This window comes from Aplidium turbinatum, chromosome 5 (assembly GCF_918807975.1).
Source record: "Aplidium turbinatum chromosome 5, kaAplTurb1.1, whole genome shotgun sequence".
In the NCBI taxonomy this organism is placed as follows: domain Eukaryota; kingdom Metazoa; phylum Chordata; class Ascidiacea; order Aplousobranchia; family Polyclinidae; genus Aplidium; species Aplidium turbinatum.
In genome coordinates this window covers 5185145-5210596 of record NC_137476.1, presented here as the reverse complement: position 1 = coordinate 5210596, position 25452 = coordinate 5185145, and the positions used below count along the sequence as shown (strand labels likewise).

At 34.6% G+C, this 25452-nt stretch overlaps 1 protein-coding gene and 1 long non-coding RNA gene across 2 annotated transcripts; both read left to right on the top strand.

The window, feature by feature from the left end:
• Positions 1-2546: 2546 nt before the first annotated feature.
• Positions 2547-10528, top strand: LOC145770526 (uncharacterized). Its single transcript, XR_014289156.1, has 4 exons — positions 2547-2625; positions 5738-5863; positions 9948-10073; positions 10449-10528. It is a non-coding gene; the product is annotated as an uncharacterized LOC145770526 (long non-coding RNA).
• Positions 10449-24809, top strand: LOC145770868 (uncharacterized). The gene is made up of 8 exons (XM_082582611.1): positions 10449-10614; positions 11076-11201; positions 11754-11879; positions 17935-18060; positions 20572-20697; positions 22508-22672; positions 23170-23295; positions 24196-24809. Exons 1-8 carry the CDS (start codon positions 10449-10451, stop codon positions 24327-24329), a joined length of 1095 nt encoding a protein of 364 aa, XP_082438737.1. The 3' UTR covers positions 24330-24809.
• Positions 24810-25452: the final 643 nt, after the last annotated feature.

The following is a 25452-nucleotide window of genomic DNA, read 5'->3' as shown; positions in this document are numbered from 1 at the left end:
CTTTTCAGGTAGTAACTGATGTAACGCGACTTGGATTTTTGTCTGACACAAACAAAGAAATAAAAAAGGAAAAAATGTATTGTGTTTTTTTTGTAGTGTAGCTGTGTGGATCGCACATCAGAGAAGACGGCAAAGCGTTAGGGGGTCTGGAGGCGAAGCCCTCAGCTCCTTGGGTAATCACAAACAATTGCTTTTCCCTAATGGTAATCTGTTTAAAGAGACCCTAAATGTGGCAATGAGGTTATTCTTCCAGAAGCCCGAGGTCCACCTTTAACACCCAGAAGGTACGGATTCGGACCGCAGTCTGCCAGTTGAGTAGCCCTGGTATATAGTATTGGCGAATCGATTGCTAACAAGATTGAATCCCACCACAGATGTAAGTAATAACAATTATGTTTTTTGCGCCCATTGCAACATCATAAAGTACACTGCGATCACAGATGCGATACAACAGATAACAGAAAGCAGGGAAGTGACATATTAGTCTTTGAGTCAGCTGTCCCCTTTATTTTTGCATGCCAATAAGCGTCTTTGTCGAGATACGGACGCCTGTTCTGGAGCGGTGTCGAACCCACGTCCTTTCGAACGTCGCACAGACGTTCTCACCACTCGCCCACACAGCCGACAAGTGATGAACTAAACCGCATTGATCTGCATGAAAACATTTTTATCTTTAATATCAAGGTTTAATTGTTTTTTGTGTGTGTATTGATTTCAAAATAGTATCCTGTTTTACATCCCGCAGAATAACAGATTGAAAAAGATAACCTATTTCTCACTTGGTATCATTAGGCCACATAATACATATATAAATACTTTGCTGAAATACGATACCTAAAGTGTTACTTTCATTTTAGTAACAATCATTTAGCACAGTAGTTTTCAACTGTTTCAAATCAAGCCCCACTTTTGTCTTCATAAAATTTCAGATTCCACTAGAACCACTTGATGTTTTAAAAGCATTTTTTTGTCAGGTCACTGCAATTTTTACCATGTGATATGAACTCTAAATGCAGAAAGTTTATTGAAATTTATTGCCATGCTCCATGATCTTGTTAATGAGTGCTCTGTTATCGACATAGGTTACACATTTGTTTCATTCGAGGTTCCAGTTATAGTCAGTTTCAGTTTAAAACCACCAAGTTTGGTGATTTTTATTTTTTCATTACTTCATCACACTTTTAATTTTGCTGTCATTTGTTACTACATGTGTGCTTGTTTTTGTTTTATTTTTGCTTTTTCTTTTTTTGGGTTTTGTAGCTTTTGTAACTACAGACATATAGGGGTGGCGATGCACCCGTGGGAAGGTTCTCCAGGTTAGTTCGCGGGGGCCAGGCTGTGGAGTAGAGGTGCTTGTGGAAGGAGAGTTTGGATCAAAAATTCGTGGACTGTAGGACCCATCCGTAAAAATTTAGAATTGCGGAACGGGCCAGGAAGACAAGCCTAACTTTTCGCAATGCAAAAATGTATTGCGGCCCTCGCGTTAATTCACAAGTATTCATTTGTCTCTCAGAGCAATTTGAGTTTGAAACTTTTGTGCTCTTGGATGCTTAATAAGATGATCAGTGAAATCACAGCATTGATTGCTATCCCTTACCTAACAAAAATAAACTCATTTCATTGCAAACCATTCACGAATTTAAGAAAAACCTATTAAGCTGCAGATGTAGAGTTGTACCGTAACTCAGAGGCAGTGTTTTTGTAACGCAATTAGTGGGTACAGCTAACAAAATTATATTGAGAGTCACAATTAAGTCACGTATTTGATGATGATGATGATATTATGACGTCATGCCACATCTACTGTATCTTGTTTTATACAATGAACAATTTTATTGAATAACGTTGCATATCTCAGATCAATTATTATTATACCATACATGAGGATGCTAACAAAATACATGATAAATTTATCGTAAAAGAAACAAAATAATACAATCCAAGTCTTTAGAAAAATAAATACGATATATTCATATCAAAATTACCTGTGTTATAAATATGCTAGTTTTTAAGTATATACAAAATTTCACGGCATTGAACCAATTGAAAATGAGTTTTCAAAGAAGCGTCCATGTACTTTCAAGTACATACACATTACACAGTGTGATCATAGTCAAGCATCAATAAATTTGTTGAAAACATCATCAACCATTCAAAGCTAATATGAAAATGGAAAATGTAGTAAGTCTGTCACTAAATTTAAATTGCTGATCAGTTAAGGTAATCTAATATACGCCTGTGACCAGTTGCTTTGACATATGATACCTCACAAATACGGTCGGACAAATGTATTCATGCTATTCAAAAAAAGAAACATTCAAATTATTTCAAGGAAGGACTTTCATTTTCAAAAAACACACATGCATCAATACAAGTTTCCAAAAGTTTATTTAGTGGGAACTTAATATCAAGTTGATGCAATTTTAATCACAAATTTAGTTTGTAGAAACTTTGGCATACTGCTTGAAATTTAAAACTTTACACAAATCTGTATTGTAGGTGTTGCACAGCCTTGCTCACACGATCTATGTCAACATGGTGGAACTTGTACGCCGTTTGAAGATTGTGTCGATGACTACACATGTGCTTGTCCAAATGGTTATAGTGGTAAAAATTGTCAAACATGTAAGTGATAAATTAAACAACACTGGCTTGCTTGTTTTGTTTGTTTCTTTGCCATCAAAATTTTTGCCTTCATAAAAAATTGGTAAGCTTTTGTTCTTAAATTGTAACATCAGATTATTAAAGTCTGAAAAAACACTGCTTTGTTGACATCTTTGTTTCTGTATTATCCCCCATGCATTTCAATTCATTTTCACATTCGCTTTACATATCAAGTAAAATTCAATACAACACGAGACAATAAAGTAAACTAAACACAACTCAGTGCTTGTATCATTTTTTACTACTGCAGCCTACTTCTTTCATTTTAAAAAGCATTGTTCAGTGGCAAAAACACGATGATTGGAATGCATTCTTACAAATATTGCTTGTGGTTAGTGGAAGAAACAAAGCTTGACCATCACTTTATATCGTAAAAACAAACAAAACGTATATTGGAAGCAATAATCAACTGCATCGCATGTATACAGTATATACAGCAATTCTCCTCTCTTTGACGACCCAAAATAGATTCAATTAATACCATTCTTGGGGAAAACATTTTTTAGGAAGTTTTAGACATTGATGATGTTTTTGCATTAAACCTTCACTTAAACAAAAAAAAGCTTAAAAATAAATAAACCTTTCCAAGCATCAATATGACATCACTCCAAATGTCTTCCTATGATTTGAAGCATTGTCAACATCATCTACAAGTGCATTCTCAAATTATGTTATCATCAGAATAATTGCATTTTGATTTTTTTTTACCATAGAAATGTAACAACGTTTAACTTTTCTTTTCACTCAGTTTTTTTTTTAATTTATAAAATAATGTTCATTTTGCTTTTCAAATAAATAAAAAATTGTATAAACATTATTCCTCACTTTTGTGATGAAATAATCGAAACCTTATAGCCTATATGCATTTTGCTATCATAGGTGTGCAATAAATAATGTCGTTCAGGTCTCTGTATAACACCAATCATGCTATCACTCTATGTGACACTGTATGGCATCGCGGCATTACTTGCAAGCTCCTTCGCCTGCTTCCTGACCGACATATGGTCCGTATGATTATGGAACTTTTCAGAAATCGAAGCTTCACCCTCACCACCGGCGACTCACGGCGAAGCAGACAGAGACGTCTGACAAACGGCGTTCCACAGGGATCGGTCCGGGCTCTACTTCTTTTCAACATCTACACCCACGACCTGCCAACCACGGACTCCGCAAAATGCGCTTGTGCGGACGACCTGGCAATTCTCCACTCTACAAAGTCCTGGGAAAACCTAGAAGACATGAAGGACATGAAAACCTTTTCAGCTTATCTCAAAAACTGGGCGACTGAAACTCAGCAAAACCAAAACTGTGACAGCAGCTTTCCACCTACACAATCAAGAAGCTGATCGTGAGCTACATGTTCAGAACAATGGAACCTCTGGCCTTCTGCCCCGAACCAAAGTATTTTGAGGTGACACTAGCCAGATTGCTCACATACCGCCACCATTTGGTGTCACTGCCCAAGAAACTGACAACCTGCGCTGCGCTATTTAAGCACCTGGCAGGCTCCAGCTGGGGAGCGAAGGCTGACAGTTTGCGTATAGCAGCCTTACCCCTTGTCTACTCTTCCGCAGAGTATTGTGCACTTGTCTGGTGCTGCAGTGCTCACTGCCATAACATCGACACTGCCATAAACAGCGCCCTGCGCACAGTGACCGGATGCCTGCGTCTCCCACCATTAGACAATCTCCCCATTCTCGCTGGCATCCAACCTGCTGAGCTTCGTCGCGAAGAAGCCACTCTGTCCCTCGGTCGACGGGCATTGGAGCCTAACCATCTTTTCCACCACTAGATCTCTGCTCTCCCAAACGAGCACCCCGTTGATTGAAATGAAGACTCTCATTCGTGCCATTCGCTCAACTTCTGATGATCAACAAAGCTGATGAACAAGACATCTCTGCGGCTACTTGGGCAAACCATAAATGAAACTCTGAATGGAAGTCAAGTACCACCAGACGTCATTCGTTCATCTCCAACGCCGACGCACGCCCCATTCGCCTGATACCAAAAACACAGACATGGGTGCGTCTCAACCCTCTCCGTACGGGCGTCGGACTTTTCATCTCAACCATGCAACAATGGGAAACGGCCTCTTCCTGATCCTGTGAATGTGGTGCCGAGGAACAGACCGCAGAACACATCATCAATGACTGCAACAACTTCAAGCCACCTAATGGAGTGGAAGGTCTGCGCGTGATGGATGATGAAACCAAAGACTGGCTGCTCTCTAGTAGCCTTCCAGTTTAGTCCGAGAACATCGTGAATCTGGAGTGGTAAAAAATATACCCTAGGCCCCAGAGACTCTTACGACAACGAATAATCATGCAAAACAACAAATTCGGTATACAGTATCATATATCAAATGACTAGTCTCTAAACGTAGAATACAAACTAGAATAAATATATAAATTTATGTCCAATCACAATTTTATTTTGTGTGAGAACACAAAAAAAAATCAATAAAAAAACAGAAATTATTAATTCATTCAAAAATCATTTGAAAACATTGTTAAAAAATCTCATTATGATCATTAAGAAAGCATTATGACAAAAAGTTATTTCTTTTCGAAATAATTATTTTCCAAAAAGCTAAACATAATCACCAATCTTACATTGCAGTAACTACATAAGTAAAATTTGGCTAACATACCAGATACACAAAAATTATTTACTTGATGTATAATTTATGTGTGCTATTTCTACTTTGTGGAAAAACGCAGGGAATTCGAAAAATACGTTTTCATTTAGAAAACCTTTACCAAGCCCAGACGTTGGTGGCATTTTCATTGGAGAGCTTATGCCAAACGTTATGAGCTACCCTGGTGGGCTGTTTGATTGCAGTTCTTGATGTTAATCGATCAAAAAAAACAAAAAAAAACTGCAATTAGATTATAAAGAATTCAATATATGCAAGGTTTTATGATGTGAAAATAGTTCATGAAAATAAAAATGTTGACTTCAATTCATAGGAACTTGTTCATTCATTGACATGTACGTACTCTAAAATTTAATGATAACATAATAATTTGATCTTTCTATGAAATTTAAATTTCGATGAAAAGATACATTTCAGGTGTTGCGCAACCGTGTTCATCTAATCCATGTCAAAATCGTGGAAATTGTACAGCGGACCAATCCTGTGTCGACAACTACACATGCGCTTGTCCAACTGGTTACACAGGAAAAGATTGTGAAAGATGTACGTGATAGACTGGCAATCGTAACTGACTGGCATATTTTTCGTAAATTTTTTGTTTTGATCAAAATTTTTTGCTTTACTCCAGTTAAAATTAAGAAATATTGTAGACTACCATTGCTTTAACTTTTCGCATTTAATTTTGAGAATAAGATTGAAACTCTGCTTCAGTGATTCAGTTTTTCATATTATATTTTTTATGTAATGTATATTGACTTTATTTGACATCTGCAATATTCTTTATCTAAAACAAATCTTTAATACAGCTCCAAGCAACAAACCCAACTTAAAACAATTATAAAAACAACATTAACAACGTAGCACTACTTTACAAAATAAGCTATAAAAAGATACAAAAAGCTTGCAAAAAGCATTATTTACTGGAAAAATAAATCACAGGAACTGAAATGTATTCATGTGTCACTTGTATCCATGTTCGTGCGATTTAACTGTAAGCTATGTAGGATGTATGTAGCCTACATCCAAACATCAGATTTCAACATCAAAACATCAGACAGTTTGCTCAAAACATCAGATCTGATGTTAAAACATCAGATGTTGTAACGTGGCTTTTGTTATTGTTGTCGATAGTGACGTATTCTCGAGCAGTGTTTCCATTTGTTGGTCATTTTGAAAAACTTGAAAATAAATGAAACATTGGACTTATGGACTTGCCAGTGCCATTGAAAACAAATTTTTGGCGGTAATGTCTTTTGAAATATATTCTTGAATGTCTAGTTTACTCATTTTAATGCTTAATTTCCGTTTAAAATTTTTATTTAGTATGCCTTTAACACTTTGAACCATTCCTGCAAACACTTTTTTGATTACCTTGTTTGCTTTAAATGTTATAAAGATATAGAATTCAAGCGGCTTCTTCAGTTCATTGGCGTTTATAGGTATTGATTAGTCCGTAGTCTATCGGGTTTTGCCTCGTCTAAAAACTGTAAAGATTCACATAAGGTTTTCAGGACTGGCAACGCTTCTCTGGATCACTCGGAATCGATCTAAGCAGCCGACGAGTTTCGATAAGCAAATAGAGATACTGCGAACAAAATAACTTCACCAGTACACGTCCATCTGGAAACGAGTTTGGGGATGTCCATAACTGTAATTCCAGATTAGAGTTATCACTAGGTCATATGGGCTAAACTTGCCTGGAGTCTGACCTTGCTATTTTTTTTTTTCTTTTAAGTGCAATAGGTTTTCCGAAGAAAATTGTCAAGTGCATGAGTCGTTTAAAACGGACCGATTTTTCTGTGCGACAAACCTTGTCGATATAGTTGGCGCAATCCATGAGCTTTTGATAAGATTTGCTAGATGTTGTAGATCAAGGTTTAATTTTAGCAGTCTAAGTGTTTCATTTAATCTTCAAATTATCCCCATTTTTTATTCCTAATTGGCAAGCTAGAAGAGAAGAATGGAATCAATAAATATTGTTAACCACTCGGCGACGTCTCAACACAATGAAGCTATTGTTAATTGTAGTGTTATTCCGTTCAATGCAAGAGAGGGTGCATGACTTTTTCAAGTACACAGAAATGTTTAAATCCACAATGCTAATAACCACCACTCGAGAAACCTCACTACCAGGATTTTGCTTTGCAAATCATAAGCATCGCGCTTACTAGTATTCCTTGCAGGCGAATTCAGAATCAAAATATGTGGTGACTCGAAATGTCATTAAGTCTGAACGGGAGGTTAAGAATGACATTCTGAACACCGTAGTACAATTTCGACACAGGTTCGATTCCGATTTACGTCCAAGACATCCACAATTCCCATCAGGCTGGAAGTCCGGTTCCCGCTCCAGACACATAGATACTGTACGTACCACTGATGATCTCAAACAAGGGTGAAACTCAAGATGTCGTCTTCCATTCTTGTTCGATTGGGGCTTAATGATTCAAGAAACATTAATCCGTTTGAATACCTTTTTAAAACAAGCAATAGGCTAGCTAGACCAGTGGTTCTCAAAGTGGTGTCCGAGAAGCTATATTCTAGGACAGCAAAATACTTTCAAAAAACCCTGTGAGTTTTACTTCAACAAACTATTGAGATAATTTGCTATATCTAAGATAGAAAAATTCTATCCTTGCGCCAAAGAGTTGCCTTTTTTGTTATCTTCATTAGCAGATTGAGCGGTGGACACTGGACTGCTCTTTTTGCTTTTATGACATAGGCCTACTGTGGGTATATAACAGGCTGGAATGAAGAACATGAAAGCACGTTTTCAAGACACGCCATGCCACGTTTTCATTCTCTGAGATTGAATTTACCGTTTTTTTCCGGGCCTACAGGATTTTCAAAAATACGGTACTGTTGTTTCATCAACAACTTGTTTGAAACTAATGTTAGCAATCTGCTTTCTGGAGGCCACTTTATTCAAGAACAGTTTATGATAGGGGGGCAAAACGTATTTTCTGTGAGTGTGTTGCAGTGTGAGTGTGTTGCAGACTTTTGATTTGAAATGGCGCAGTCTTATCCTGATATTGCCAAGATGGCACTTCTGTAAAACTGCTGATTTCATTTCCAACAATTGCTTACGGTCAAACGAATGTCTAAGACATTAAAAGTAATTTACTTTTAATAATGTCTTTTTAGACATTCTTTTTAAACAATAATGTGTTGTCATTTTAGACATTATTTTTAAAGAAATAAAAAAGAGTCAAAAGTCATGCAAATTTCATTTATGTGTAGCTACATATACTTGAGAAGTTACTGTTATTTTTTTTATTCATTTATCAAAAAAACCGTTTAAGAACTCAATGTGAAAGTTTTCGACTGTTCTGTAGCAGTGTCCACACTTCCAGATTCTCAATCTATGAACAACTGGAAATTCGTCAATGCTTATCTAGAATAACCACATCTGTCGATTGACTGGTAAATAAGGATAGCGTGAAAAGTTACTTTGAGTGTAGCAACACACTAAATAACCCGTTTAGTCATCCAAACGTAAGCCGTAACAGCACGTTTCAATTTATTGGATATAGTTTCTTTGAATTCTTTTACGAAAGCAGCAGATATCAATATGTCACCTGGCACCAAACGTAACGTTTTCTTGCAATATTAGAAATTTGTTCTGCACCACAGAACTACAAGCCCCTACATCTTAACGTCTACAATTCACACCACAGGCTGTAACTGTTAGCGCTGCATTGCATGAGAGAAAAATAATTACAAGCAGACTTTGTATAAAAATCGAAAGCAGTGCTGCAATTGTACAGCACACAGTATGTGTACGGGACATGTGCCAAATATGTGTATCATTGTCCCTTGACCTTGCAGGAAAAACTCTTATGTTTCAAGCCGTAATCAGCGTTTGTAAAAAAGTTTTCATGTAAGGATTAAAATTTTTAACGTTTACGTTTTGTTGCTGCTATCTTTTTCAAGACCCATGCTATAATATGAAAAGTACTACTTTACGATTTAACGATTGAAAATGAAGTATGGTACTGAATTTCAACACATGTCCAGTGGAAAGGCTCTTTTTTTATTTGCTTTGAACTGATGTTACAATATTTGCAACAAAATTTAAGCATTAATTCTTAATTTTCACCATTATTTTCTAATTTTTGACCAACTAATCTAAATAATAGTTTTAGGCACACTTGTAATTTTGATAGAAGTTTTTTTATGTGGCGCAATCATTTTAATAGACCGTGGTAGTTGGTAGTTCTTGCCAAACGTGGAGATTATACGGAATATTACTCTAAGTAATGGTTATTTGCATAAAATATCTCAAACACCAAATATCTTATCAGCAAAATGACTGGAATAATAGTTCTAAAGTTATTATACTATCCTCCAGTTTATTGCTTTTTGGAAGTTTTTCACTACAAAACCAAAGTCTTAGGAATTTTTTTGCTTATTACTGTAGTTTAAACTTTATGTAGATTTGAAGTCTAGGTACCTACAGTAAGTTTGGTCAAGTGTGTGCCAAGCAATAGATCAAGTATACTTGCAGAAAAAAGACAAAAAGTTTAGACAAATGAAAGAAGTAAATTTAGGCTGAACTGGAGTGTATTCAGTTCTCAGTACAGTACTATTGGATGCAATTATATGTCTGTACAAAATATCGTTTCAGGTTTTGCACCTCCGTGTTCAAACCATCCATGTCAAAATGGTGGAACTTGTGTTGCATTTGAAGGTTGTATAGATGATTACACATGTGATTGTGTGGATGGTTACAGTGTTAAAGATTGCAAAACATGTCAGTAATAACCCAAGCAACTTGAATCGGCATAATTTGTTTTTCTGTTTGAGATCAACATTTTAAACGTTCTATAGGTATAAATATGTTGTTTTCAAAAATCCCCTTCTAGACAAAATATTGCTGTTAAAATATTTAACCTTCTAACCTCTGAAAACTTTACAGTATGCTGTCTGTGTTTTTCTGAGGTACAATTAAAACGCTCAATTATGCATTTTATATGATAATATGGGTCTGAACAATGATGCTTTTAAGATTCTATGATCTTTTGATGACTTCTCATAAAAGGGTATCTGGTTGAATGTTTTTGATTTTTGCTAAACTTTTATTGAAATAAATTACAATAATTTATTATGATGTTGCGTGATTATTCAGATGATTGTTATTGTGGAGAAACAGATGGAACTCCTTGCCATTTTCCATTCAGTTACAAAAAAAAAAACCTTCAACAGCTGTATAGATGTGGATCACAGAAAGCGGTGGTGTTCCTTTCAAGCCGAATATGTGTCAAGGGAATGGGATGATTGTGAAAGGTGTGCAGGTAAATTTTCAATTTAAATTATTTTTTTGTACTGTAGCCTACATAGGCTACTGTACCCACAGGACGTTGCAAAATTTTGAAAGATTTTAATTTGATATCTACCATGTCGGTTTCATGACATCAACGTGCTTGAAAGTTGATGCAAAGCCTGATTTCTTTTCTTTCGTTTCGTTTTGATTTTTCTTAGTTAAACATTATATACATTCTAATGAGCCTTTAATGGCCTTTAATTCTATTGAGCCTTAAACAAACACAGATGCTGTGTGTTAGTGATAGTGTTTAGTTTAGTTTTATAATTTAAAAATACAACAAATAACCATTCACGACCATTGCGCAATAAAATGCAATTCAAAAATTTTTGAAATGGATGTCACATAATATGTAACATTTCATTTAGTTTCAGTAGCATGGAAATCAACCTTGTTATCTTCAATAGTTATCGTGAATCGCTTTTATTTTAGGCGTAGAACAAACATGTTCACATAACCCATGTCAAAACAATGGAACTTGTGTGGGATTCAAAAACTGTATCATCAACTACAAATGTACTTGTCCGAATCGTTATACTGGGAGAGATTGTGAAACATGTAAGCATACAGTTCAAATCACACTACACTTGCATGAATAAAAAAAGTTTTTATATTTTTCATCTATCTGTAACTTTTGTTTAAATATTACTATTTGACATTAATTTTATGAATTCATTAATCTGAAAAATACAATACTATCGATTATGTACATAATATCAGATAGTAAAAATGCTGTCAGTAACTATATCTTTGGCTTTTTGAAACTTGACACCTAGTTGTTTGGCTCGTTCTTTCCCATCAAATGTCTACACAATATATATATAGTACTGTATAGCAAGTTTCTTTAATCGTTGATCACCATTGAATCACCCCTGTCGCAAAATTATCACTGCGTACTGTATATGCATGGTGCCAAAAACATGAGGGTATTAAAATTTAGTGTAAAGTAGTTTGTACAGATTAATCACGGTTGCAACATTGGTTCCGGTTCCTGACTATTCCAGTACAGGTTGGAGTGGAAGGAGGACAGCGGTTTCAACTGTATGTCATTCATGAAAGTGCTAATAAAATTGGTTTTGCTATAATGTTTGTGCAGCCATTCTATTACAGGTGTTACACAGCCATGTTCAGCTAATCCATGCAAAAATGCTGGAACTTGTACGGCGTTCGACAATTGTGTTGACAACTATACTTGTGATTGTCAGGCTAATGCTATTGGAAAAAATTGTGAAACATGTAAGTGATAAGCTTTAAAATATATATAATTAATCTGCATGAAAGTATTTTTATTTTTTACGTTTCAGGTGTGTTTTTCAAGTAGTTGCCTTTGATGCTGCTTGTCTCACAAGATTAACTTAAATTGTAACTAAAATGTTTCACAGAGAATATTTAATTTAGATTTGGTAATTGATAAAAATATTCTCTTTCAAAACAAATGGATTTAATGCTTCGAAAAAATATAATTAGTCAAAACCGCAAATCTCTATTTATATTAAAATTATGTAATTGATATCTACTACAGGAAAATTCGTCAGCAACTTATTCAGTGTGGGCTAAAATATCCTTCGCACTTTTACAATGTTGACTGTTACACAAAGAAACTGAATCTGAACTCAAATCGACAGTTAAGAAAGCTTTCGATAATGAACAAAATCTCAACGCCATTAGTAAAATTTTTGTGGGGCATTTTTATTTAATGAGTAGCTTGTGCTTTTTCAATGTTATTGTTACAGTTTTGTGAGTGATCAAAAATATAACGATGTGAAATATTGAAATTTTACACAATGCTATCGATGTCATATAGTAGATATACCAAAACTTTCAATGAATAAACCTGTATACAACCAAAAAAATTCAAATGAGCAAAAATGTGTTTTTGAATGTAGCCTACCGGGTTTTTGAATGATTACACTAGCCAACGAAAAAAATTGGTGCCGAAGATATTTTAACTGTTTTTAACTAATTTATTTTAATTTAAAAATTGTTTTTAACGCTTATTTCGAAAATGCGGTCAGTTTTTGTCTATCAGGTCTAGTTTTTTAGTTATGGTGATTCCACTGCATGAGTGCACATATGCATAATTGCTCATGTGAAATCTATTTACGAGTCAAATATATTGTCAAAAGACATAAATCAATTTCAGCAAGCCAACAAAGCAAATAAAAACGTACACACAAACATAGGAATAATAGGTATAGTAGCTCCTCCTTATTCGTCACCTTGCTTAAAAGTGTCTGCCATGAATTTGCGCTTAAGAGATCTACGAGAGTGAACTGCAAAAGCATCATCGCGCTTAATAGACCAGCAATAGTCACCTAGCATGGTAGCATCCCATCTCCCTTGCACTAATGTCTTGATGAAATCGTTCCCCTTGCTCGTCACTCAAATTGCCAAGATTTTCAGGAAATTAGTCTAGATGACTGTGCAGAAAATGAAGTTTGATGCTCATGTTAATACCAATATCCTGGAGTCTTCTGAGTAAGTTAGACACGAGCTCTTTGTAATTGGATGTCTTTTTATTTCCTAAAAAAATCTTAACAGCTTTCACAAAAGCATCACAGGCACGATCAGTTCTTTTTCATTCATGGAAGATGGGAAGTTTGGATCATTGATTATAATGATTAATTTTCTGATTTGAGGCTCATCAAATATGCCGGCTTTTAACTTTTCAATTGTTAATGCTGGAAACTTTGTGCAAATACATCTGAAACAATTTCCATCTTTATCGAGTGCTTTTACAAATTGCTTGATACCCAACTTAATATGAAGAGGAGGTAACGCAATTTTAGATCGTTCCATCAGAGAATGAGCTTGAATATTTTTCTCGCTAGGCATCTTTTCACTTCTCATAGGCCAATGTTTCATTTTCCAATGCTGATCTCTTGCCCTGCTGTCTCACAAACATAAAAAACAAGGAAACTTTGTGTATCCACCTTGCATTCCAAGCAGAAATCCAATCATTTTCAAAACAACGCAAATGATCCAGTTGTGTTCATAGTATGAACTTTTTTCCAAAACAAATTTGACTTCGTTATACTTTTCTTTGAGAGTTGTTGAATGTCCAAGTGGTACAGATCCATAAAAATTTCCATTATGCAGTAAAACACATTTTATACTTCATTTACAGCTGTCAATAAAACGTAGCCAATCTTGAGGATTGTATTCTGCTACACCAAGCTTTTTAGGAACACCTTCCACATCGGTACAGCACACAATATCATTTTCCTGAGAAAAATAGGGCAAAAATTCGACATGGCGTTTCCGATAAAAAGTGATTACAGTACCTGGTTACAACATATTTTTTTCTTTGAGTCTTGAAGCCAGTAACTCAGAAGATTCGTTGATAAATTTAAATCCCTCGCCAAGTCATTGAGTTTTCCCTGAGAAAAAATTTGACGAGGTTAAATAGCAGGAGGAAATTTGCTTTCAGCAAGAGTGGAATCGCTTTCAGTGGAAGCTTGCTCGTATTCGCTGTGAGGAAGTAAATCCTATTGTGGCAACCCTTCAAAAACAGGAACAGGAAGTTCTTCACTGTGTAGCACTGGCCTGATTGCTAAAGCTAGGTTTGGATATTGCAAGGAAGTCCTATTTTTCCTATTTATATATACCTTTTTTTTGTTTACGGCACAAAAAAGCAGTCGCTATTATGATCTTTTGGTTCACGCCACACCATTGGAATAGCAAACCTTAATCCTTTTCTTCTTTTTTTCATTCATTGATGTAAATGTATTTTGCAAGTTTTGCGAACAATGTGGGGAGCCCAAGATCTATCTTGATCCTCCAACTTCACTTTAAAGTGAGCAAGATAAGCACGCTTTACAAAATCATCGATTGGTTTTCTGTTAGGCTCTAGTGAGTAATCACTATAGATGTAGCCGAAAATATTTCTGTTATTAAGACAACGTCTTCCAGATGTTGTAGCCATAAGCGCGCTAGATTCCCCCCTCCAAAAAAAGCACCATTATGTTGTCATGATTTGCACCTACTAGCATTCAACTCAGAAAACAATTGTCTTGGCATGGTCTGCTTTCATTATTTGTTTTACAATGTAATGCAAGAGTAATAGTAATGGTAGTAATCCCATAATGACAGCATTAAAACTATTGAATTTGTGCTACTTTGTAGGGCAATTGTAAAACAGTCAAAATCACTGTATTTTAAAAAGTTGACCTGATGGAGCAAAACGGATTGCATTTTCGGAATTATTGCCCCAAAGTTAATCTAAATCAGTTCAAAAACTGCCGGCACCAAAAATTGTGTCAGCCAGTGTAATTAGAGATGATGCTTTTTCAGATAAAAAAAATCAAAATCTGAATGTAACCGGAATGTTTCTGAATGTAACTTGAGCACGAACATGACCCTTTATTTTTTTGTAAATTTGATATTAAATTTTGCAAAAATGTGTGTATTTGCCTTATCACAGGTAGTGCTTTCTAACATTGGAAGCGCAAGTTACTATGCATAAAACAGTTTTGTCAATCATGCTTGCCCCTAGTAGGCTAGTAGTGGTACATTATTTTTATAATCTATATTTACTTCAGGTTATTTGTGCGTTTGCAACCCGTAGCACTGCAGTAGCAAATATACAAAAATTGTGGTAGCAGCAGAATTTCAACGACAGAAAAATGTCAAGCGAATTTAACAATGTAAATGCTGCGATTAATAAAATACTTGTCAAGAGGTCTGGGGTTTTCACACCAGAAAAAATCAATTGTTTTTAATCTTTTCGACGCTTTTTGCGTATAGGCTAGCCGCTAGCCTATACTATGCTCCAGTATTCTTTTCACGCAAAAGTTACACTTTGTAACTTATTTAACTAAACTCATTCAACTAAAATGTAGGTTTATGTAAAAGTTAGAGTCCCAAAATTTGGTGTAAAATTGAAGTTACCTTTCCGATATTTTAAGTCATAGCCACAGAAAGAATTCAATAACTTATATTTTCACGAAGTTTTGCCATGTCTTGTAGGCTATGGTATCACCTTATCGTCTTTCAGAAAAGTTTTGAAAGTCCAACTACAAGTGATGCAGAGGAACGGAATTTCTACCTAGGTTATGTTAACTGCGAAGAATAAATTCATCTTGCAGTGATATTTGTAAAATTAATTAATCTGCAATATTTGAATAAGCGTTTGAATAAAACGATAAAAATTCCATCTTAGGCCTACGAATATAGAGTATTATGTGTCAAATGATAAATCTTGTAATTTCATTCTGGTTATAAGTTCTCTATATAAATTGAATATGTAAACAATATTATGTTTTCATGACTTTTATTGAAATAATTAAAAAATCTTTAAATTACTTTTGAAATAGTTTCCCATGGGAAAGACTTGAGCTTCCACAACTGTAAAATAACACTTCACCTGAAAATGTGAACAACATCGGGCAACGCTAAAATTTAACACACACTCCTCTGGGCAGGTGGTTGGACTTCCCAAAGCCAGTTTGCTTCTAGAAATTCCTGCCATACACGGTCGCCCCACCTTACCACAACCATGGCCACCTGGAGATCTGGTCTGATTTGTCACATTTTGCACATTTTGATTACAGCTACTGCTAGTGCTTGACTGACATTTTTTGAGATGTTTTTACTTTTTGCGGTTTCCTAATGACATAAAACGTTTTTGTTGCCTTGGGGAAGCAGTAGAAAATGAGAAAAAGTAAGTTGAAAAGCGCAAAATCAGACTGTTATTGAAAATTAACAGTCTGACTAAACTCTTCGAAATCAAATTTTCTTTGTTTTTCAACATGTGAGAATGTTAAAACCTATTGTGTCATCTGGGAATAGAATAAAGAAAGCGTAAAAATCTAATTTTTAGAAAAATTTATCTAAACGTTCGCCCAAAGTTAGAAAAACCTGGAAATTTGTGCAAAAGGTGACAAATCAGGCCGTATCTTTAGGTGGCCATGCCACAACTTAGGTACACAAAGCACATTTCACTACATTCTTCTATTCGAATATGGCATTCTTGCAGTGGCGTATTCTCAACGCATGCAAAATTGCATCAAACCTGATGTGACACTAGAAGACTTCAACGAAGCAACAGGCACTTTTTTAACTCTATCTTAGTACGAGCTGTTTTCGTACGCGGAAATACGTTATGGGCTATCTTAGCGCCGTGCTAATTAATCGCTAATAACGGAACTATAAAAATCACAGAGCCAAAATATTTTACAAGATCATAGCTATGTGTATGGTGTGTATAGAAATTAAATTTTTACCTAAAAAATTTATTAAAATAAAGTGGTTGAGGTGAAAAAACGTCAGAAGGTCTTTTTGTTTTTTTGAAGTGAGTCCAAAAATGTTCTCAATTGTTCCAAACAACAACAAGTTTGGTTACAAGTCAGGCGAAAACAAGATAACTGATCAAAATTTGAATGTTCAGGCAAACTGTGTGCACAAGTAATCCCCCGAATAGTGCTCTATAATTGGCACTGAAAGTGTTGTAATCTAAATTGAAATTCTTGTAAAGTTTTGAAACACAATAAGGAGAACAAGAAACAATATTTTTAAAAGCTTGCAAATAAAAATGTTATTATTTATCGTTTAGTATAAAGTCGGAGTCGGCCTTTTTTTAACTATTCCAAACACGCCAATTCAAAATTTTTGAAATCCCTTCGACTACCAGCTCTGCGAAATACACATCCTTTATACAGTAACTACTGAGGAAAACACGCAATTCTTATTCTATTGATTAGATTGATGAAATGTGTAATTGACTGAGCAAAGCGATCGAGATAACATAAGAAAGAGAAGAAAAAATACCTGTTTTTTTCTGCTATATTTGGGGAAGCACGTGACCAAATGCCTTCCTTTTCCCCTGGATCGGCTACTGCGTACCAGGACACTTTTACATGTATCACATCCGCAGTTTTTAGCAACACATGCCAGTTTTAAAAGATAACCAAACGATTTGATTAGTTTGGCTTTGAATCTTGTTGCCATACGTGTAATGTTCATTTTGTCGGATTTTCATGCATCATATTGGAAAAATTTAAAACGTTTTTAAAAAATTCTGATAGGATTGTAAAAACTAAGCCCATATTTGAAATTAGCGCCCTCGAATTTACACAATGCAACAATACAGAACACAAGGCAAGACAAGAGAAATTTTTCAATTTTATATTCCTACAAAACTTTAACAATGCAAAATTTGGGATTGAAAAAACTTATTTCAAACATTTAAATTAAATCATAATTTATGCGATCATATCTATAAGTCAGTATGTACTGTAGGAAATTGATAATACTGTAAGGTAAAAACACATAAAATCATGATATATTTCAGGTGTTGCCCAACCGTGTTCTTCCAATCCATGTCAAAATGGTGGAAAATGCATAGAATTCGAAGAATGTACCGACAACTACACTTGTGCTTGTCCTAATGGTTACAGTGGCAAAGATTGTGAAACCTGTACGTTAGTGATAAAGTAATCGTAAGTTACGAGAAAAATGGTTGCAACTCTTGGTTAATCTCATAAAAAAATAAAGAGCCCAAAATGTTGAATAAAGTACCGTAAGATAACTTGTTAAGTGCGCATCACCACAATTGCCGTTCGAACCACTCGCTTTCACTGTGCGCAACACGACAATAGTCTATTTCGGTACCGTAGGCTTTCATAGCAGATTTGATTTCGTTTTGTGCTCATCGCGTTTGTATGGACGGCGCTATTACACCGTGTAAAAGAACCGAGGAACAATGTTTCTAATAATAGTTGCAGTCTGACAGGTAAGTAATGCAGTAGTAATGCGATTATGTTAGAAAACAATAGTTCAATATTGACTTATCCTGAATAATCTAAACATCAAAATGAAGTAAAAACTACAAACTAACCCAGTCAGCAAACCAGTTCTTTTTACGTTGATTCAACGTCTGCACATGTTATAGAGTTTAGTTATTGAACAATTGGAGAATGAGAAGATAAGGTTTTCATCAAAATTGGCCTTTGATGCTAGCTAAGCTCAACCAATTTATTACATTCTGGGTAGAGGTGAGTGATGTTCATCAACAACCAGCTTAAGCCGGTTGTCGAACCTGAATCGCATTATTGAAAAATCAATACCTTATCCACTGCGCCACCCCATCGCAACTCGTCGCGTGTGTCATCTCAAAACAGATATTAATTCTCAAACGTTGATAATATTTTTAAAGCAAACCATCTGGAAAAAAAGACTAAATATTACATGAATCTTTTACAGAATCTTTTTGAAATTTATAAAAAAGCAATTAACCCTTTGAGGACCGTTGGTACATATGTGTACCATGAACTTTTTCCACAGTTTCTAATCATTTTCTTGTAGTTATCAAAAAGTATTTGTCTCTAAACGTTTCTTAAATAGATAATCTATTTATAAATAAATAAAATTTGGAAATTGTATTTTGTTTTAGCTTTGCTTTAACTGGTTTTGTTTGGTGAATTGGTCAGGGTTTGAAGCGGAAAACTTTGAAAGATCAACAAGACAAGTAAAAAATAAAAAAAAAATATAATTTTTATTCTACATCAATGTTTAGTGATTAATCTGACTTATCCCATCAGTAACACCATAAAAAAAATAAAAACATGTTGCTAGACAATGCTAAAATTTTGTGGTACACATATGTACCAAAGGTCCTGAAGGGTAAACTCTATTAGTCTAATGGAGGGATATAGTGATGTGGGAAAAACTTAAAAATTAAGACTGTTGTTGTGAAATTTTAATATAAATGACAGGTAATATTTTAGGAATGTATTTTAGATTTACATGCAAAGGTAAATTTAACTGATAGCATTACTTCCGGTTGAAAAATTTGTATAATTTGGCGCAAATTATGTCAATAGGCCTACTGTACAAGCAATTATGATTTGCGTCGTCGTCACCGTGTTAGCCTCTGAAAACAGTCCCACCTAACCGAATAACTTTACAGACTTTTTGAAGATAGTTTTTATTTCGCAGAGTAGCGATGAGCCATGAATGTAGAAGTGTTAGCTGTAGAGGTAGGGTATGCAACAGGTTATAGGAAGTGCTAGTCCAGCCTAGGGCATCTCAAAATCACTTGAACCTTGCATGCAACGGCTAGGCTGGTCAAGACTAAGCTCAATACTAGTAAAGTTTGTCTCCAAAGCAACACTATTAGGTTTTTTAAAATACAGCTTAGGAATATCAACTTTTCAACAAAGTTTGAATGCATTTTTTCAAAATTTGCAGTAAAAACATGCTCAGAACGCATCAAATTTAATGTGATTTTTCAAATTTTTTTGGGAGAAGACCCCCTGCGAAGTCGTTCGCCTTCGGCAATCTCAGGGGGCAGGCTTCGCCCCCCCCCCAACTATTCATTGCAGCCCCACTGCTCACAAACAGCACCAGCCGCCACTGTGTAAAACCATACCAGCAATGATACTAAACTCATTACCCTTAAGGACCAATGGTACACATATGTACCACAGCGTAACTTCTATTTGAAATAAAAAAAAACTTAATTTTTTTTCAAATACCTCTTTAAAGTGATAAACTTGTAATAAAAATCATCAATATTTCAATAAAACATGTCTCAAAAGTTTATGGTCCTCAAAGGGTTAAAATCTTATATGGCAATAGTATCCACACTTAAAGATTTTTAAATTATGTTATTATCGAAGTAATTGTCTTTTGAATTATTTTACTTCAAGGCTAAAAAAAATATATACATATTTTGTTCAGTACTGTAACTTTTATAAGTTAAGTTTTATTTAATTCTTTTATTGTGAAGCTAAACGAATAATACGAAGAACCAAAGTATGTTCACCATACAGGTGCAACACCAGCTTGGCCGAGTGGTGATCACTTCGGTAAACGTTTTCTTTCCATAACTTTTATGAAGTGTTTAAAATTTTAAATTAAGTTTTATTTTATGCCAAATAAACTTTATCATTATGTAAAAATAAACATTTTTATTATTATTTGATAGGTTTTGCTCTTCCATGTTCAAACAATCCATGTCAAAACGAAGGAACTTGTATTTCGTTGATAGGTTGTATTGATAACTACACATGTAATTGTCAAGATGGTTACAGTGGCAAAGATTGTGAAACATGTAAGTGATAAGTTAAGCAGCATTGGGCTGAATGATAATTAATCTTTGTCTGATTGACAGCAACATCTTCCACCTGCAGCAGGCGCATTTATTTAAAACATCTATTTGTATCACATTTCATATAGCATATATAATTTAAAGCTTGAATTTTTGATTTGTGTTAATCCGCACACTTTGTTGAAATACTGAAAATATAATTTAATTTCAGTATCAATCAGAAACCAATTTTTTGATAAACGTACTTTCAACACCAAGTGTAATTTTCGAAACTTCATACCTGCATATCCAATATAAATTGGAAGGAGTTAATTTTAATTTCAACTTTAGCCTGATTTTTGGATACAACAGTATTCGGCCGGGCTCAGCCCAGCCTCATGGGCGAAATATGTTTCTATCGCTGTCAATTCTTGCTACACTAGACTACCGAAAGACAAATGAGAAGCATCTTGAGTAGCAGTTGTCAGCCTGAACAAAATTTCAATTTTTTTCAGAGGTCTTACCATGTACTGTTGTATTCTACAGTAAAACCAGGGCTAGTTGGATTTGAAAAAAAAAGCCAATTAACCTCCCATCACCCTAATATAAACACAAATGATGAACATCGTGATAATAAAAAAAATAAAGATCATAAAATTTTAACGAGTTTAATGTCATTGCTAATGACTTTTGTTTGGTTTGTGCTACTATTAAATCGAATACCATAGTACGTTAATTGATACTGAGTCACATTTTTAAAGATGCTTAATTTTGTAAAGAGCTTTGCATACTTATTGACAGAGGTGAAAGGTAGCGTGCTACTTTTGTTGCGTCGCTATTAGCGCGCTAATTTAAGGTAGCGATAGCATCAAAGGCGATACATTTTGTTAGAGTAGCAGCTTCAATAACGACGCTAGTTTTTCTTCAATGTAACAGAGAGGCGCTACAGTTGCTTCAATCGTACTTCTACTACTTTCCAATTTAAATAGAAGAACTTAATTGTTTTTAAAGGTTTTGATGTAAACGATAGAGCATATATGAATAAAATTGCACCTAGAACTTCCTTCCCATCACGACCTTGCAATGTTTCGTATAACGCTATTTTGTTATAAGTCCAAGCAATTTTCTTTAAGCCAATCCATGAGAACGTTGTTGGATTGGTGGGCTGTGTGGTATCTTCCTTGAAGCTTGGTTACTGAGTAATGGGTATTCCGATATACGATGGGCTGTGGACGGATTTGGGGCGTTGCATTTCGGACAGTTTTGTTGAGTTTTCATTGGCGATATCATTGACGTGACGTGACATTGACATGACGATATCCTGTTGCGTGATTGGAGTAGACGAGATGTTAGGTTTCAGAAAATTATTCTTGCACAGATTAGAATATGTTAGGGTTTACACACCAATTATCTCGAAAACCATACTACATGGGGCCACACATTTTTGTCAGGAGATGCATGAAGTCTTTAAACGTAGAAAAATGCAAAAACTCATTTTGGGAAAAATAGCGGATATTAGGTTTACCAAAATCACAGCAGAGCTGCTGCTCCTAACTTTCATTCAAAATTGATTTGAATGGTGAATTTTGCCAAACACAAACAGTCAAGATTACGACAATGCATGTAAAGTAGAAAAGCGTTCGATCAAAATGCTTTATACTTTTACATATCACTGTATGGATCCGAATCACAATGCTTTTAATAAGTTTAGTTTTATGTTTATAACTACTCGTAAAATTAATTTTATTTATTAAATTTATCTTAAATTTTGCAAAATTATGGTCACGGAAATCTTATTTACAAATATAAACAAGAATTTGTTTTGGGTGATTAGATGATTGCTATTGTGGAGTAAGAGATGGGAACCCTTGCCATTTTCCATTCAGTTACAAAAAAAAGACCTTTAACCAGTGCACAGACGAAGATCACGAAAGGTGGTGGTGTTCCTTTGATGCTGAATACATGTCAAGACAATGGGATGATTGTGAAAAGTGTGCCGGTAAACTTTCGATTTTTACTTTTTGATTTTACTTGGCAAAATTTTTAATCCATTACATAATACAAAAAAATCTCCTTACATTACAAAACTTAAAAAAAATTCAGTTGAATGCTTACCATATTATTTCCAATTAATTGACATGCTTGATTTTCCATGTTTTTGGTTTCACCAGTAAACTTTACATTCTAATGACCTTTTTAAAGTTTCATGCTAGCCATTTTGGAGTGATTAACTTAATGCAACGATTCGGCTTTTCTTGCACCAACGTAATCACCTGACACAGCTACCGCCTGCTGCATTTTAATGATAGGATTAGCATTATGTGTTTAATTCAATATGCAGAGTAAATACCTTCATCGACCGTACAACAACAAAAAGAAAAAAATTTAAAGAATCACAAAATAGATCACTGCAAGTTTTACATGATTTGTTGTAGTCGCTTGTAAGTAAATTATGCTATTTTATTTCCATGTTTGTGTTAATAGCTCTCATTTCAGGCGTAGAACAAGCATGTTCATACAATCCATGTCAAAACAATGGAATTTGTACTGGGTTCAAAAACTGTATTGTCAACTACAAGTGCACTTGTCGGGACCGCTATACTGGGAGAGATTGTGAAACATGTGAGTGATCAACTGCACAAGTCTGCTACGCATAAAAATATAGATATTTCCATTTTTACTCATTGTTTGATTTCTGATTGTTTTTTTTTATGCTTTTGTTTTACCTTTTAGATTTAAAACAAACTATTTTAGCAAATGGTGTACAGCACAAGGCTTATGTTCTTAGTTTTGAAAGTAGGTATAAGAGATAATTTAATACAAAAACAAATGTTGTTATTAAAGTTATGTTCAGCAAACCTTTCGAAAACTATACTGTTTTCATCATCAGTGATATAAATTCAACTCAAAGACAACATAGTTTTCGAAACGTTTGGTGAATATGAGTTTAATGTCTACATTTTGAGTTCTTTATTTTCGGATCAGATTTACCATGCGTTCCAACCATATTGCTTTTTATAAGAGAGGGCGTTGTTTATTTTGTTGCAGAAAAGTAAATTTTCAACAAACCAAACATTAAAAGTTAGTCAATAAAAAATCAACCAGGTTTGGTAACTACAACAATTTATTGGTAGAGCTTTCGCCGCCGTAAAGGCGGCTTCATCAGTACTCTTATTCAAATAGAAATTGAATTACTTACTAAAATTATTTACTTAAATTAATTGCTTACTAGAATTATCAGTACTCTTATTCAAATTGATTTTATTTGAATAAGAGTACTGATGAAGCCGCCTTTACGGCGGCAAAAGCTCTACCAATAAATTTTTGTAGTTACCAAACCTGGTCGAATTTTTATTGATTATTATACGTTTGGTTGAATCCTCTCACATGGATCCTGCAATTATTTATGATTAGCAATTCCCATAACACCGAGAAGCCAGAACTGGGGTTAAGAGTCTGCAGAAACCTTTTATTACTATTAAAAGTTAGATTTAAAAGCTCATAAACATATATACATTCCAGGTGTTGCACAACCGTGTTCATCCAATCCATGCCAAAATGAAGGAAACTGTATAGCGGATAAAGATTGTGTCGACGACTACACATGTGATTGCACAAATGGTTACAGCGGCAAAAATTGTGAAACATATACGTGATAAATTATTTTTGACTGATTTGCATATTTTGGGATTTTTGTCACAAAAGTTTTCTTCTAATTTAGGCTTTTTTATTTTTAAACTCGCCTTAATAGTTAACTTCTCTCATCTGATCATAAAGACACAATATAAAATACTATTCTACTGATTTCAAGAAAATGAAATATCTTCTGACAGGTGTTAAATTTGCATCAACTGATTTCATGTGTCTATTGTTATTCTTATTACCAGGAAACCACGACAAATATTGAACAAATCACATACGACATTAAAATAAAATTGTCTATATTCTTGCGCAAATAAAAATATTCGTGGTACACATTTAATTAGATCATCGAGGAACTAAACTGTAAGAAGCGCTTTGTTTTGTTGAAAAAGCTTTATAAAAAATAACTCACTAAATTTATATTAAACAAATTTGTTTGGATCAAATAGTTTTATTGAGTTTAAGTGTAGTTTTGTAATGTACGCTTTCATAAATTTTATTCCGATCTTTAAGATATGTTTTTTGTCCTAGACATGATTAAGCATGTCAGTGATGAAATATTTAAACTAAGTGGTGGAAGCGAAGACTAGAAAGACAATCTTCATGTCCAATTTCAGGCATACCTTTTATTGTCTTACCAAAGACACAGCCGCGCGTTCTTGAGCGTTGTCGAACCAGCGCCCTTTCGAGTGCTGTACCAAGGCTCTCACCACTTGGCTATACAGCAAACTATGCAGATGTACAGAATATGCTTCAAGTTAGATCTAAACTGTATTTTATAATCATCTCGCTTATCCCTTAGAAGATTGGGCTCCTGGAGTCTTGCTCAGTTTGGGGGGAGGCTGTAAATTCTTTTTATGGTTGTAGGAGTGATATTTCTGTTATTTTTAAAGCACGGTTTCAAAACTTTCACTTTGGAAAATTATTCACGCTGAGCTTATCTGAAAATTAAAACCATGTGAATTTTAGAACTGCTCATATTCGTTGAAATGTTGACGTGACTTATGACTTAGCGATTAAAGCAATTGTAGCGTGAGTTTACACATTATTTTTTGGTAGAGTAATAAAGAACATGCATTGTAATGTTGTGATTATTTTTTTTACATAATTTTATATACAGCCAATTCCCTCACGTTG